General features: G+C 34.9%; 1 protein-coding gene across 3 annotated transcripts in view; it reads right to left on the bottom strand.

The window, feature by feature from the left end:
• LOC136029175 (galactose-3-O-sulfotransferase 3-like) overlaps positions 1 to 9366 on the bottom strand; it is a 38306-nt gene extending 28940 nt beyond the window's left edge. The window contains exons 1-3 of one of the 3 annotated variants that reach the window (XM_065707290.1): positions 9191 to 9366; positions 6374 to 6991; positions 685 to 855 (exon numbers count right to left, since the gene is read on the bottom strand). In XM_065707290.1, coding sequence (XP_065563362.1) covers positions 685 to 855; positions 6374 to 6991; positions 9191 to 9255 — 854 coding nt within the window. In that variant the 5' untranslated portion in view covers positions 9256 to 9366. The remainder of the gene's footprint in view (positions 1 to 684; positions 856 to 6373; positions 6992 to 9190) is intronic. The other 2 variants (XM_065707291.1, XM_065707292.1) reach the window with 2 other exon arrangements.
• Positions 9367 to 15119: the final 5753 nt, after the last annotated feature.

Raw genomic sequence — 15119 nt, 5'->3', positions numbered from 1 at the left:
TCCTGGCCATAGAGTCTTATCTTACGGGGGAGAGTAAGTTGAGGTGGTTGTTGTAAATTTATTGATAAATAAATAAACCTGAATTCTGATCTGAATTCCAGCAGGTCTAGGTTTTCGATTAGTTATCAAATACCGTTAATCTCAAATAAATATATATAGATTGAAAACATTCTAACCAAATCATTTGGACATAACGAGTATATTTTGAGAGAAAAAGTATTTAATTTTACATAAGAGCTTTGATGTGGTAGCATAAGCTCTTTATATGGTCTTTTTTTATGTTTTATTTGTCCATGTTGGCATGTACTGCTTACCCGGTAAGCATATGCTGCTTAGCCGGAATTCCTTTTTTCTCACTTTGTTTCTTTTCTTCTTTTATTTTCTCTTCTAGACTTTGTGATTTAATTTTACCTATTCATTTATTTTTTTATTGTGTTGATTGTTTGTCGAAGTGTTCAATCCTTATGTTTGTTACCCCAACAACTACACGTTCTGCTCTCCACTGGGGCGTATCCTCATTTTGTTGTTGTGTTGAGTTGAGTTGAGGCAATAAATTCTCATTCTTAAGGTTTTCCCCATTCGTTTCCACTCTGTAAGTAGAAACTGGGAAATATAAGATGAAAATTGATTTTTTTTTTTTTTTTTCAATTATCAATAAGACAAAGAAAAAATAAAACAACTTACCTAAAACTTCTTTTTAGTTCAATTTTAAATATTCCAAACCGTTTCTTAGGATCTTTGGGTTCCAATTCAGGTCTTACTGAAACTTTACAGAACCTGTGAAGTTGATTATTCAAACCACGAAATATTTTTGTTTGTTGTATAACCCTTCCGACCACTCTTTGTTCAAGCTTCCTAAAAGTAAGTCATGAGCTACCCAAAAAGGCAATCAAAGTAGGTTACATTTCAGCAAAGATTCAAATCACCAGAAAACATAACAGTTGAAACTAACAAATAATCAGCCTTAAACAATGTATGCTCCTCAGTTCCTGAAATTAAAGTTCTAGGTGTTCTACAATTTAAAGCCGTATTTCAGTGGTTTAATATTCCCTAAGAGATTTCGTATTACAAATTTTACACTGATTCATTCCTCACACTACTCTTCAGCCACGTTTTGGCAGGCGTTTTTGAGAAAACATTTCCCCATGTTTCGCTTTTCCTCAGCTAAGCTAACCCTGAGCGGACACCAGATATCAATCAGGGTGTCATTTATCCTTAGTAGTGATTACGCTTTATCATTGATTTACTAAAATTAATTTTTATGGCATAATTTAGGTTGTCTAATCAGGGTTATTTCTTAAGGTTTCATTCTTATCCCACAAATAATATTAAGGGACGATGACCTTAGGAGAGGGAGCGGTGGTACTTCATAGTACCTTTCCGCATAGCATTAAGCTCTGTATCCATTCCTAAAAGTTCCATTCACATCATTCAACTACTTTCCAAGATAACCAAAAGCCCCTCGTCTGAAATCTTACCACTGAAAGCAACTGCAAAAACCAGGACAAAGTAATTATACGATAACTACATTGGTCAATTCAGCTCTTGAGTTTTATAATTAACCAAGAATTCATCAACGCATAAGGCAGGGGCGTGAGACTTGCTTATAGGTATCCACTGTTTTCAATCTTACAGAACAACTATTTGTTGGTTAGAGGAGGGGGCCAGAGTAATTCTAAGGCTCCTCTTTTACCATTTAAGTAAAACACCCTTTATAAATTATGACTAGTAAGGTTATATGCTTGTAATCTACCAGTTCATTTCTATGGGGAGAAAATCTCACTTGGGAATTTCGCTTGAACGTCTCTATTTTTACATCACCTCAGATCTTCGCGTTCAGCGTTGGAGTGGGGAGAAAAACCCTCCCGCTATTACCAAACGGTACTCTAATCTGTAGTTAACCCTTATCTATATTAAATAAAAAAAACAAGTTTTTTCAACTGAAAGTAAGGAGTGACATCAAAACTTAAAACGCACAGAAATTACTTCGTATATGAAAGAGGCTGCTTCCTCATCAACGCCCCGCTCTTTACGCTAAAGTTTTTTACTGTTTTAGAAAGAAGAATTGAGAGAAAGAGTCAAACTTTAGCGTAAAGAGCAGGGCGTTGATGAGGAAGCAGCCTCTTTCATATACGAAGTAATTTCTGTGCGTTTTAAGTTTTGATGTCACTCCTTACTTTCAGTTGAAAAAACTTGTTTTTTTTATTTAATTTCTGAACGTTTTTGAATCAATGCATGTTTTGATTTTGGCTCTCCGCAGAGGAATGATCAAAACGAAATTTGCATATTTTTTTTTTGGCTCAATGGCTTTCTCATAATTTTGATCGAATGATTTTGAGAAAAAAAGAGCGGGGGACGAAGCCTAGTTGCCCCCCGATTTTTTGGTTAATTAAAAAGGCAACTAGAACTTTTAATTTTTTACGAATCTTTTTATTGGTAAAAGATTTACGTAACTTATAAATTAGCTTACGTAAAGAACTTTTGTATTCTCATGTTTTTATTACATATATGAGGGGATTCGCCCCATCGTCAGTACCTCGCTCTTTACACGAAAGCTTAAATTTTATCCCAATTCATTAAGAATGACCCCCTGAATCACAAAAGCCGTAGAATAAGTAGTTGAAATTACCGAAAATACTTTAGCGTAAAGAGCGAGGTATTAGAAGGAGGTGAGCCCCTCATATGGGTAATAATTTCTGTTTGTTTTAAGTTTTATTGCTGTTCCTTACTTCCAGCTGAAAAAGCTTTTTCACTTTTATTTTTTAATTGTTTTTTTTTTAATAATGCTAGTAAATCCTGCTCTCCCTTCATGGAAATTTTCTTCTCCCATTACAAATTCTCGAAGGAAAGTTCCCCCAGCATATCCCCCTCTTCTCAACCCCTCCCCCAAACCAAAAAAATCCTCCTGAAAACGCCTGTATACTTCCCAATAACCATTACTATATGTAAGCACAGGTCAAAGTTTGTAACTTGTTGCCCCTCCCACGGGGACTGTGGGGGAGTAAGTCGTCCCCAAAGACATAGTTATAAGGTTTTTTGACTCCGCTGAATAAAATGGCTATCTCAGAATTTTGATCCGTTGACTTTGGGAAAATAATTAGCGTGGGAGGGGGCCTAGGTGCCCTCCAATTTTTTTGGTCACTTAAAAAGGGCACTAGAACTTTTCATTTCCGTTAGAATGAGCCCTCTTGCAACATTCTAGGACAACTGGGTCGATACGATCACCCCTGGGGAAAAGAAAAAAAAAACAAAAAAACAAAAAAACAAAAAAACAAATAAACACGCATCCGTGATCTGCCTTCTGGCAAAAAATGCAAAATTCCACATTTTTGTAGATAGGAGCTCGAAACTTCTACAGTAGGGTTCTCTGATACGCTGAATCAGATGGTGTGATTTTCGTTAAGATTCTATGACTTTTAGGGGGCTTTTCCCCCTATTTTCTAAAATAACGCAAATTTTCTCAGGCTCGTAACTTTTGATGGGTAAGACTAAACTTGATGAAACTTATATATTTAAAACCAGCATTAAAATGCGATTCTTTTGATGTAGCTATTGGTATCAAAATTCCATTTTTTAGAGTTTTGGTTACTATTGAGCCGGGTCGCTCCTTACTACAGTTCGTTACCACGAACTGTTTGATTCGACGAAATGGCTAAATCTTTAGAGCCACACTTCCAGGAATATTTTCTCACTTGGAGGATGTCTCAACAATACAGGAGTATCACCCTCCTATGAATAATCATATTTTCCCCAAAAATCTATAACACAAGCAAGAATGACAAACTATAGGAATTTTAAAAGGATAAGAAACTTACTATTAGTTTTTCTGATTACAAAAAAAAGACTGAACTAGAAACAGATAAAATACCAAAAGCATGATGCCTCTGGGGCTGGTTACTTATCGAGTGATCGAAATCACGTCATGGGCTAATTAATCAGAAAAGAAGGTAAACAATATAGCACTTGACTTTGCAGACCCTTGTTGATCTCCCTTTCAAGGTCCTTCAGCCAGGAAATGCAGTGGGTGGTTGGGGGTCAGCTATTCTTTGCTTTTACACAAGGTTTGCAAAATGATTAAAAATCAATACCTAGCTTTATAAGCCATATGATATTTAGTTTAGGAGGGGTGATATATACTTCCAATAAGTTCCGGATACGAGTACGAGCACCTGTTGGAAGGTATCCCCCTAGGGTTCTAGGGGTTTATCCCCTGCCCAGAAAACATCCGGCTCCCCTTTCAAGAAAAAACCCTCCCCCAGCAGAAAAATTCCTCCGTGGAGTTTTTTCACTTAAAAATACCCCTCCCCCCAGGAAAATTCTGCAAACACAATTCCATTCTAGCAGAAAATTCCACACAGACAATTTCTTGCGGACAATCCCGGGTGAAAAATTTTTCTTAGCGTACTTTCATTTGAAAAAGATTAACTTTTGATTGTTAAAAGCTAGAAAAAGGTATTTTTCAGCAAAGGCTCTTTTTTAGGGGGGGGGCACAAAATAAACTTAAAAAAAAACGCATCAAAATGGGAAATTGACATATACTCCCTTGTTATTTTTGGGAATATTTCTGGTCTCCGCTGTTTATGAAAGTAAAGTTTAACATTAAACCACAAAGGGAGCAGAACTTATTCCGTACAGGAGGGGGCCTGCCACTTCCTCATCCACACGTCCACTACAAGATCGCAGAAACTTCATAGTGTGCTCATTAGATCGGAAATTGAGAGTCCTAGTCCTTTTTTTAAAGTCCAAAGGGATTGGAGACGAACCAGTCATGTGGGGGGGGGGTAGAATTTTACAGGGGGTATTTCCACGGTTTTTTGGAGGTATTATTCAGGGGATATTTCCCACGAGGGGTATTTTTCGGGGGGGGGGGGGGTATTTCCCGCGAGGAAAAATCCTAGGGGAGAATTTTTAGTGGGGGAGGGGGTGTGATTCCGTGGGAGGATTTTCTGGGAGGAATTTCACACTAGGGAGGGGGATATTTTCCACAAGGGAGTCTTCTTCCAATGGGGATTTCCCACGAAGGAGTATTTTCCGCGGGGGGATAGTTTCCGTGGAGGGGTATTTCTCACGGGGCGTATTTTCTGTGGGGGGTGGTATTTCCAGTGGGGTATCTCCCATGAGGGTTATTTTCACCGGGTAGATCAATTTAGATATTCCATGCACCGCTCAAAAATAAGTAAGTGAAGTCAATGCAGAGATTCTCGATCGCCTCCCTGGATTATATACAAAAATTCCAAAAGCTATGTTTGTGTGAAGGATAAAAAGGAAGGAGGAATTGAATTCGCACCAAACTTTCTTAATTCAATTGAAATTCCTGACTTACCATCCTGTGGCTTGAAACTAAAGAATAACACGATAATTATGCCAAGGCTCAATTTAGATATTACAGACGTATGTGCAATGGAACATGCCTGGTTACTACTGAATTATATAAAAACTTGGTAAAAGCAAAAATATGATTGCTTGGGAAAGCTAGAAAAAGTGTTTTTTGTATCTGTATCATGGAAAATTATACAATATAATGAGTCAATCAGAACAGCTAAAGCAAAGAGCATAGAAAAATGTCTGAGGTAATGGTCAATCAAACAGAAGCACAACGACATCCGTGGCTAGATGACTTGCGAGAGCAAGCATCACAAAGAATCAAAAAGGAAATGGACAATAAAATCTGCAACTAGAAGTCGAGTGAAAAAAGGATCACATGAAATCGTAAACAAAATAATGTGCAAAGAAATCTGCGGTTAGAAGAGAAGCAACTGCAAGAATCAGAACAAATTCCATGAGAATACAAATCCTATAAAATGCATGATTTTGTGAAGGATAAAAAGGGATTCAAGTCGCGCCAAAATTACTTAATTCAATTCAAATTGCTGATTTTCCACCGCATTGCACTGTAATAATAATAATTCGTAATTTGAAAATCAAATATATTCAAGGTTCCCCACGTGCCGAGTGTCAGGGACCGAGTGAATATATATATACTAGCTGACACCTGCCACGCGTTGCTGTGGTGCTGCGCGCCACAGCAACACGTGGAGGGTCAGCTAGGCGCCCCCCCAGCGCCACCTAGATTTTTCCTTTTTTAGGTATTTTCTTTTTATTTTTTAGCTTTTTTCTTTTTTTCCTTTTTTTAGTTTTTTCTGTTTTTTGTTCTTTCTTTTATTTTTCTTTTTCTTCTTAATTTATTGTAAATAGTGTAACAGACAGACACTATATATATATATATACATATATATATATATATATATATATATATATATATATATATATATATATATATATATATATATATATATATATATATATATATATATATATATATACTGCTAAGCAATTGCAAGCAAGGAAAAATATTATAAAAATAAGAGCATACCTTCTAAAAGCGCTGTAAAGCATTACATCAGCTTTGAGCCATCTCTCCAGTAATATTTTTTGATTTGTAGATAGCTTGTACTTCATATCCTTTTGTCTTTCAAGTTTAGGGACATATAGCATCTGTCCAATATGCGTTCCAAGTAAATTGTTCAACAGGATTATTGATTCATCGAAGTACTCTGTTATCATTACAAAATCGAAACTGTCATCAACTTTGTTTATGAATGCATTGATAGCTGTCTCATTATCAAAAGATTCCTCATCGAGTCCAAGTGTATAAGAAATTTGGTTTCGTCCAAAAAGCTCCTTAAATCTGTCACTCCTAATTTTATCTTTCTTTAAATTTTGGATGAATTCTTTAAAAGAGGATACGTTATAAAATTCTCTCATATCCATAAAATGAAACATTGATTCAAATTGATCAACAGGGTTTCGCATAATTGTAATGTAGAGAGAATCTTTTCCTAGTATTTTCTTGACATTTGTCAGATTCCACCTCTCATCTTCAATAAATACATTAAATTTTGAAACATTGACGGGAATGGAAGGCTTTAGGGTTGCGAACGCAATTGATTTTGTTTTTAGATCGAAATATTCTCCATAGAAGTAGGATATCCTTAAAAAATAGAATTTTATATAAATTTGATCATAATAAATTTTTAATTCCCCCCTATATTGCTTTAAAGGTATCTGACTAATGGACAGAATCAACTCTGTGACGCAGGGTTGTACAGAAATATCCGTGAGACTTTTAAACGTTACCTCCCACCACACCATACAACGCCTCATTAGACAGCTTTATCCACACAGCTGCCCTCTCTAAGCCAACAACTCTCACCATATCTTACAAATGAACCGAAAAACAAAACTTTCAATAAATAACTCTGTTTATTTACATCCGTTTCATAATTTCTCTGGAAAATTATATAAATTAACTTCTTCTTTGGAGCTTATCTACAAGATGTAGCTTATTTTTGTTGGAGCTTTTCTAAAAACATAGATTTTACCTGCGCTTAACTAGTTTTGTTGGTATATTTGTTTTTAGGAGCATTGATTTTTAATAAAATTTAATTCTAATTCTGCCTCAACCAGGAATCTATGGGCAATACGCTATTAACTTCAAACTCAGTACATCATCCAGGTCAACCGACCGACCATACAATACAAAAATAAAATAAAACAAATATAAAACAAAATACAAAAATAAAACAAAAATAAACATATAACAAAAATAAATAAACAACAAAGGTAAAATAATCAATAAATAAACCAACCATTTTCGAGAGCCTTACATAATCTTGCCAAATAGGCAGTACAAGACAGAAAATAGGGGCACATGAAACTTGAAGCTTGAAATAAATAGAAAGTAGTTTGACTAAGTAGATTGCATAAGTAGATTGCATAAGTAGATTGCATAAGTTTGCATAAGATGTCAAACCAGCAATGAGCAGAGACTACTATGAATGAAGAAATAAAACTTAAAACCGAAAAGTAATTAAAATGAACAAAGAAGCCAAATATTAAACAGACACTAATTACAAGCGTTAATCAAATTAAAGATGAAACAATATTAAATAAGAGGGGTGTTGCCAACTCTCTAACCCCCCAAAAGGCTAGGTGGACTATATACTCTTCACTAAAAAGTGATTGATTGCTCAAGCAAAAACTTTTACTTCGCAAATGGTTTTTTTCAATATGCTTGAAAAAGGAATTTTGAAGGAAAAAGAGATAAAGATAAAAAAAAACACTTTTCTACAACGGTAAAACTGAATGAATTGCCATTAAGGCCTTACGTCAAGTAATATTTACCACTAATGACGGTAGTGGTGCTGCTCTAATACACCCCAAAAGGGCAGAGTGTCATTAACCAGCTTGTGGTAAAAAGCTAAAAGTAGGGAGCAACCTTGCGCTAAAAGTAACAAAAACTCTAGAACAAATATTTTGGTTAAATATATACATAAGAAATGGCTTTTTATGGCGATTCTAATATCTAAAGTTTTTTATTTTATAGTTGTCCACAAAATGTTACAATTCGTAGAAAGTTTGAAAAAGAAAAATTATACAAATTATATCCCATATGAACGTTACACCGTCTAGATATCACAGAACTCTATTAAAAAGTTATTAAGCCCCTATCTAAAAAAAGCGAAATGTTACATTTTTCCCAATCAAGTATGGGGGTTTATTTGCTCTTTTGTTTTTCTTTTCAGGAGTGATCGCATCAAACCAAATGGCCCTATAAAATCGGAAGAAGTCTCATTCATATGAAAATTGGAAGCTCGAGCGTCCTTTTAAGTAACAAAACGACTGCGCCACAATAAAGGGAAATTTTCCCTATTGAATGGCACAAAACAACAATTTTGCCACAAAAAAAGGCTAACAAGCTATCGACTAAAAACTCCGAAAAAGCCAATTGACTTGAAGGTGTCAAAAGTTATGTACTGAGATCCCAGTTCAAGAGGTAGTAATACCAAGCGGCGTGCATTGGTTCCTAAAAATGAAAATAGCTTGCATAAAATATGCAGTTAATATTGACTTGGCAATGGGGACTCTTAATATAAATATGCAGATGAAATTTTAGAGGGCACAACGATGGGAGTATGTAGGCTAATTTGAACCTTCACTTTCCTGGCGAAAAAGAACAAAAAATAGCAAACTAAAAACATCAGACAAACGTCTGCAGTCTTAACTTTACAAAGATAATTCTTAGCTCTGGGCTATGAAAAAAACTAAAATGACATCTTTACCCCTCCCCCGGAAGCGTCTGGGTTCTGACTATGTTCTTGGCCTAGTAACATAAATTGAAAAGACTTACTTCAGTAATATATCTGCTACTGTTGTACCTGAGACTTTAAATGATTTTGCAAATCCTATTTTCATGGCGTCTAAATTAACAAATCATTTTTGTCGTGATTCAAATCCAGACCACATTCTAATGAAGTAACTAAAATAGTCCTTGCAACACCACCGGGTTGATGAACTGGCTCACTTAATTTTCGCCTGAGAAATTATAGCGTATAGAGCAAAATGACAAGACTCAAATGAGTCCTAAAGTCTCAAGGGGATTTTTGCAGACACATTAAACATAACAATTACAAGACGATATAAACAAACTAACTAAACATAAGGTTCGAAAGAGACAATTTTCCTGCCCAAATGTATGGGTGCGTAAAGGAACTTCTTTCGTCTCTGATAGACGCTGAGGAGGGGGGAATTCGCAAAAATAAAACAATACGGTAATAACGATCGAGATTATGGAGAAAACCATAAAAACAATGATTTTCTGGAAGTTTTTAGCCCGTAACTTGGAGATATGGGCCTTAGTTCTGAGATTCCCTTTTATAAACTCGTGTGATCGGCCTACAGAGCAACAAGTTGAGCTCATGGATATTCCAATTATAGAGGATGGTCGCAAAACACAAGCATCGTTGCATAGTTCATAGTAACGGATACCGAAGTAAAGACTGACTCGTACTAACAGTAACTGAAACTAAAAAATGTATTTCTGGTAACAATACATACATCAGAATAATTTTTTTTTCAAATTAATTGACCTATCAAAAGTTGATCGAAGTTGAGATCAAAAGTTGAGAGCCAGAAAAGAACTGTCTAATTTTAGTATAAGATATAGAATATTCTAAGATCGGGAGGAACACATGTAAAATTCCGCCATCAGGTTCAGCTTATTATAAAATGTTGTATTCGTTACAATTCAAATATGTATAAATGTGAAACTTGTAAAAAGAAGATTTCAGACAAGGATGGTCACGGATGCACGTTTTTTTCTCAAGGAGTGTTAGTATCGAACCAGTTAGCCTAGAATATTAAAGAAGCTCATTTGAATAGAAATTAACAGTTGTAATACCATTTTTAAATAGCAAAATAGCTCGCACCACTGCACATTTTCTGTCATTTGATTGCACAAAACATCAGCTTTTGGCAAAATGCTATTGAGTAAAATATTCTGTAACGGCCAAACGACTTATAATTATTGAAAAGCAATCTATTATTAGCATCACCTCAACAATTTTAGAATGAAAAATAGCCGCTACTCTCTTATTCCTTTAACAATTTAAGATGAAGAAGTTTAACGGCGATCCCCCTAAGACATAGGTGTTATTAATTTTCTTCAAGACACAGGTGCATGTTAAGTAATAAGAAACGTTTTTTTTCAAAAAGATGCAGGTGTATCTTACGTAATAGAGAGTGATTTTTCTTTGAGTGTTTAAAAACCCACGAGGGGGTTTTTGGTGGTTGAGTGGTTGCTACATAATAAGGTTGAGTGGTTGCTACATAATAAGGTTTGTTTAGTTGTGCAAATGTTACATAATAGAGTGTTTTTTATTAAAAACCCCGGGAGAGCTAGGAAAAAAACCTTCAGGGACCCCTAAGGTAAGGACATTGTCCAAACTGATCATGGTCTAATATTTACAGGTGAAGATGACTTAATCTAACGTGACTTGTTTTGGTTCCATTGGACTTTATAATCCAGCAAACACTGCTTTCGAAGGTCAAAGAAACGTAACATATTAGATTTAACGGTTCACTCACCTCAGTATTGAAAAATAGTTCCGTCTGTCAACATCGAGGATATTATTCGTTAGTAATGGATGCTTTTACTCTATTGGATGTTGAAGACTGTAGCAGTGGTGAAACAAAACCTAGAGTACCTAACGTAGCAGTAGATATTACAAGGAGTTGTCTGCAGCAAAAGTGTATATAATGCATATACAAAGATTACGAGACAAATTAAAGGCAATAATTAAATATATTGAAGGTAACTATCTGAATCAACATACAATGATGGAGTAAGTTTGTTACTAGCAAGAAAGATTCCTTGTTTGTCTATCATCAGTAGTGAGAGTGTCAGGAATAGAAACGACTGGGTTTCAGAACCAAAAAAATCATACAGAATCTAATGACTTTGGAAAAACGTTTGATTCTATATGATGATTTTAAGAGTTATCTCTTCAAAGGAAAATATTTCCTCAAAGTATGCTTAAAATAGAGGAGAAATGATTCTTCGTCTTTGGACTATTCTAAGAAACTTTTATGTCAAGGCCCTGATGCATTTACTGAATTTATTGACATATTAATTAAAACAAAACAACAAAATATTTCAGTTTTGCTTTTAACCACTACCATTTTACAAGGCAACAAGAAATAAGTCAAATAAGTTTCGTATTTGACATTGCTTGAAATAAGCAAATTAAAACATTTGTATTTTATAAAATCAATCCTTAGTACTGTCGACTTTACGAGGAGACGTAATAAAAATGAAGTAACATTTTATTGTAGAAAATGTGGCCCTGACTTTGTATACCAGGATGAGTAAAAGTTGAATCCTGACGAGCTGCCAAAACTTACCTTTTCTGATCGTTACCTACACGTGGAAGAAGAAATCCAAAGGACACAGATTTTTGTACATACAAGTTTAATTAATAAACAAATTCAAGAACATTTTAAAAGTATTTCACGCTTAGGGCACTTAAATTTATATTATACAGGTAGGAAAGAGTATTTTCAACTAGAATATCGTTCCATTGAGGATTGTCACCATAAACGCTAAGGAAATTCACTGTATATCCGCAACATCAAAAATTAAATATAATAGTGCATGAAAACCATAGCTTTTGGTAGCTTTTGGAGATCTTGTACTCGCGCCCAATTTTGAATAATATATTTTCCACTTTGTTCAAAAAAGTTTTAATTTGAGGTATGTAGAATAGATACAATATGCCAAGAGGATTGAAAAATTCAATATTCTTCGTTGTTTGAAAGATGTACTGCCAATCCCCCGTCTTTACAATTAATGGGCTGCTATTAAGAATGATAAGGGTATTTTTAACACTTTGAATGTGGTTCAGGAAATCCGAGGGTTTGCAATAGGATTTATATTTGGACTTGTGGGGATCCAAATTGAATACATTGATTATTTGATTTGTGTTCATGGCACCACGTCTAATATAACAGTGCCATCAGGAGTAATTTTCGAACAAGTTTCAGATTGATTCAGCTGGATTAATGCTATATTTTCCTCCAATGATTCGACAAAAGTACACTCTAATTGTACTGTACTTGTTCGGACAATAGACATATCCTGAGTACTGGACAAAACCAATACAATAATACGATGAGTTTTTTCAAACATTTATTCGGTTATAAAATATTTAAATAGTTGTGAATCTCGATCTAGAGATTGCATTGCCAATTCATAAAGGGTCTTGTAGTATTTATCAAAGGATAAATTGTAGAGTCAAAAATCCATTTACTTTACATACAAGATTAAAGTCCAAACATTTCAAATTCATGTGCAGAATTTGTCCATGATCCTATAGCAGTTGCACTTTTTACAGAAACCACTGCAAGTTCTGAAGGAATTTCACCATTGAAAAATGACAAATCGGTGTAGGTACGTGCCCAGTAGTAATATGTCGCAGTAATTGTATGTGGAATGAGCAGTTTGATATAATATTCCCACTAGCTCTTAATTTTTGATTTGCCAAAGCAACAGAACTAATAATTTCTTCTTTTCATACATGAAGTATCAGCGAGGTGAGAGAGACTGTTATATCAGGTGCAGTGGCAAGTGCTTTTCACAAGATAAAACTGAATGGAGCGAGTTGTAGCTTTATATCTATCTTAACATTGAGAAGTAACCATTAAGATATATTAAATATCTCGTGATTTATATTCCCAACAAAGTGCAAATCTTTAGTTGTCGCATCTTTGAGTATATTGGTAGTTGCAGTGTCCATTTTATATTCATATCAAATAGCCTTGCTTCTCAATAGCTTATAGATCATTTTAGTCATCAACATAAAATGGAAATCTATGTATGTATAAATAAGTTGTTTCTCTGTTGACTGACGTCATGTTTGTGTGTCGACTGACGTTATGTTTGTCGACTGACGTCATTATAAGGATTGAGCTGTATGCCGTCATGAAGTCGTTTGTCAACTGACGTCACGTTTGTCGACTGACGAAATTACAGACTGGGACACCGGGACATAAATAACGACCAGGAAACAGGGAATATAAATGAAGACCGGGACACAAGGACACAAGTACAACGGGGACGCCGGGGGGGCACAGAGGGGATATATAAATGACGACCAGAACACAGGGAATGTTCGATTAGCAATCACGATCAACAAAGCTCAAGGGCAATCATTATAATAATGAGGTATAGATCTGAATACGGATTGTTTTTCTCATGGACAATTATATTTTGCATGTTCAAGGAGTCGGTAAACCTGACAATCTATTTATTTGCACAGACAATGGGACAGCTAAGAATGTTGTATGTTCGCAAGTTTCATGTAGTTAAAAAGATATATATATATATCGATATATATATATATATATATATATATATATATATATATATATATATATATATATATATATATATATATATATATATATATATATATATATATATATATATATATATATATATATTCACAGGTGGGACACAGGGACACAACTACAATGGCGCTTAGCTAATATGGCGCGATAAAAGCTAAAAAAAATGAAAAAACCTAAAAAGAAAAAACTTTAAAAAAGGAAAAAAATAAAAAGGTAAAAAACCAAAAAGAAAAAAAAACCGGGACACAAATGACGACCGGGACACAGAGAATATAAATGACGACCGGGACAAAGGGATACAACTACAACGGGGACGCCGGGGGGCACAGGGGGATATATAAATGACGACAGGGACACAGGAAATGTTCGATTAGCAATCAACATCAACAAAACGCAAGGGCAATCATTAGAATAATGAGGTACAGATCTGAATACGGATTGTTTTTCCCATGGACAATTATATATTGCATGTTCAAGAGTCGGTAAACCTGACAATCTATTTATAAGCATAGACAATGGGACAGCAAAGAATGTTGTATATTCGCAAGTTTTACGTAGTTATATATATATATATATATATATATATATATATATATATATATATATATATATATATATATATATATATATATATATATATATATATATATTCACAGGTGGGACACAGGGACACAAATACAATGGCGCGTAACTAATATGGCGCGTAACGACTTACGCACGGGGGGGGGGCTTGGGGGGCGCGAAGCACCCCCACCAACTAGGTGTTGGGGTGGCACGTAGCGCCACCCCAACAGCTAGCAAATTGTATAATTTGAAAGAGTGTTGCTTGTGCTCACCAACTTTCTACTTATGTAAACACTTATTTGTCTAAAAAATTATGTAGTACACAATTTTCATAGGGAAGCCCCTCGGGTACACTTGGTTATTCATTGCTAGGTTTTTTGACATTTACACGCAAACCTATAAATGTTAAAGTGAAATCTATGAATTATTCATCACTGGAATAAATTTGAAAATATATTTTTCCAGAGAGTGGTTGTTCTGGATAAAAATGTTCATTGTAACCGTGTTTTTCACTCATATTGCCATTTTCCGTGTTGAAAGATTTAGAGAGGAGGTAACTGAAAGACGAAAATCTTTATGTGGTAGATACGTCATTTCTAGGAAAAGCAATCCTTTTTCGATCTAACAATCCTTAATTTTGGTTTCTTTTTCTTCTTTAACAAGTGGGATGTTTTGAGCTTCTAGTCTCAGTTGAGACTGATGAGTGATGAGGGGTTTCTCGCCCATTTTGAACCTTTTCCGCTTTAACGTGACTTAAATAGTTCACACAGAGATCGCGCGCCGGACCTGAGATTTTTCGAAATAATTTT

This window comes from Artemia franciscana, chromosome 7 (genome assembly GCF_032884065.1).
Source record: "Artemia franciscana chromosome 7, ASM3288406v1, whole genome shotgun sequence".
NCBI classification, from domain to species: Eukaryota; Metazoa; Arthropoda; class Branchiopoda; order Anostraca; family Artemiidae; genus Artemia; species Artemia franciscana.
This window is presented reverse-complemented; position numbering and strand designations above follow the sequence as displayed.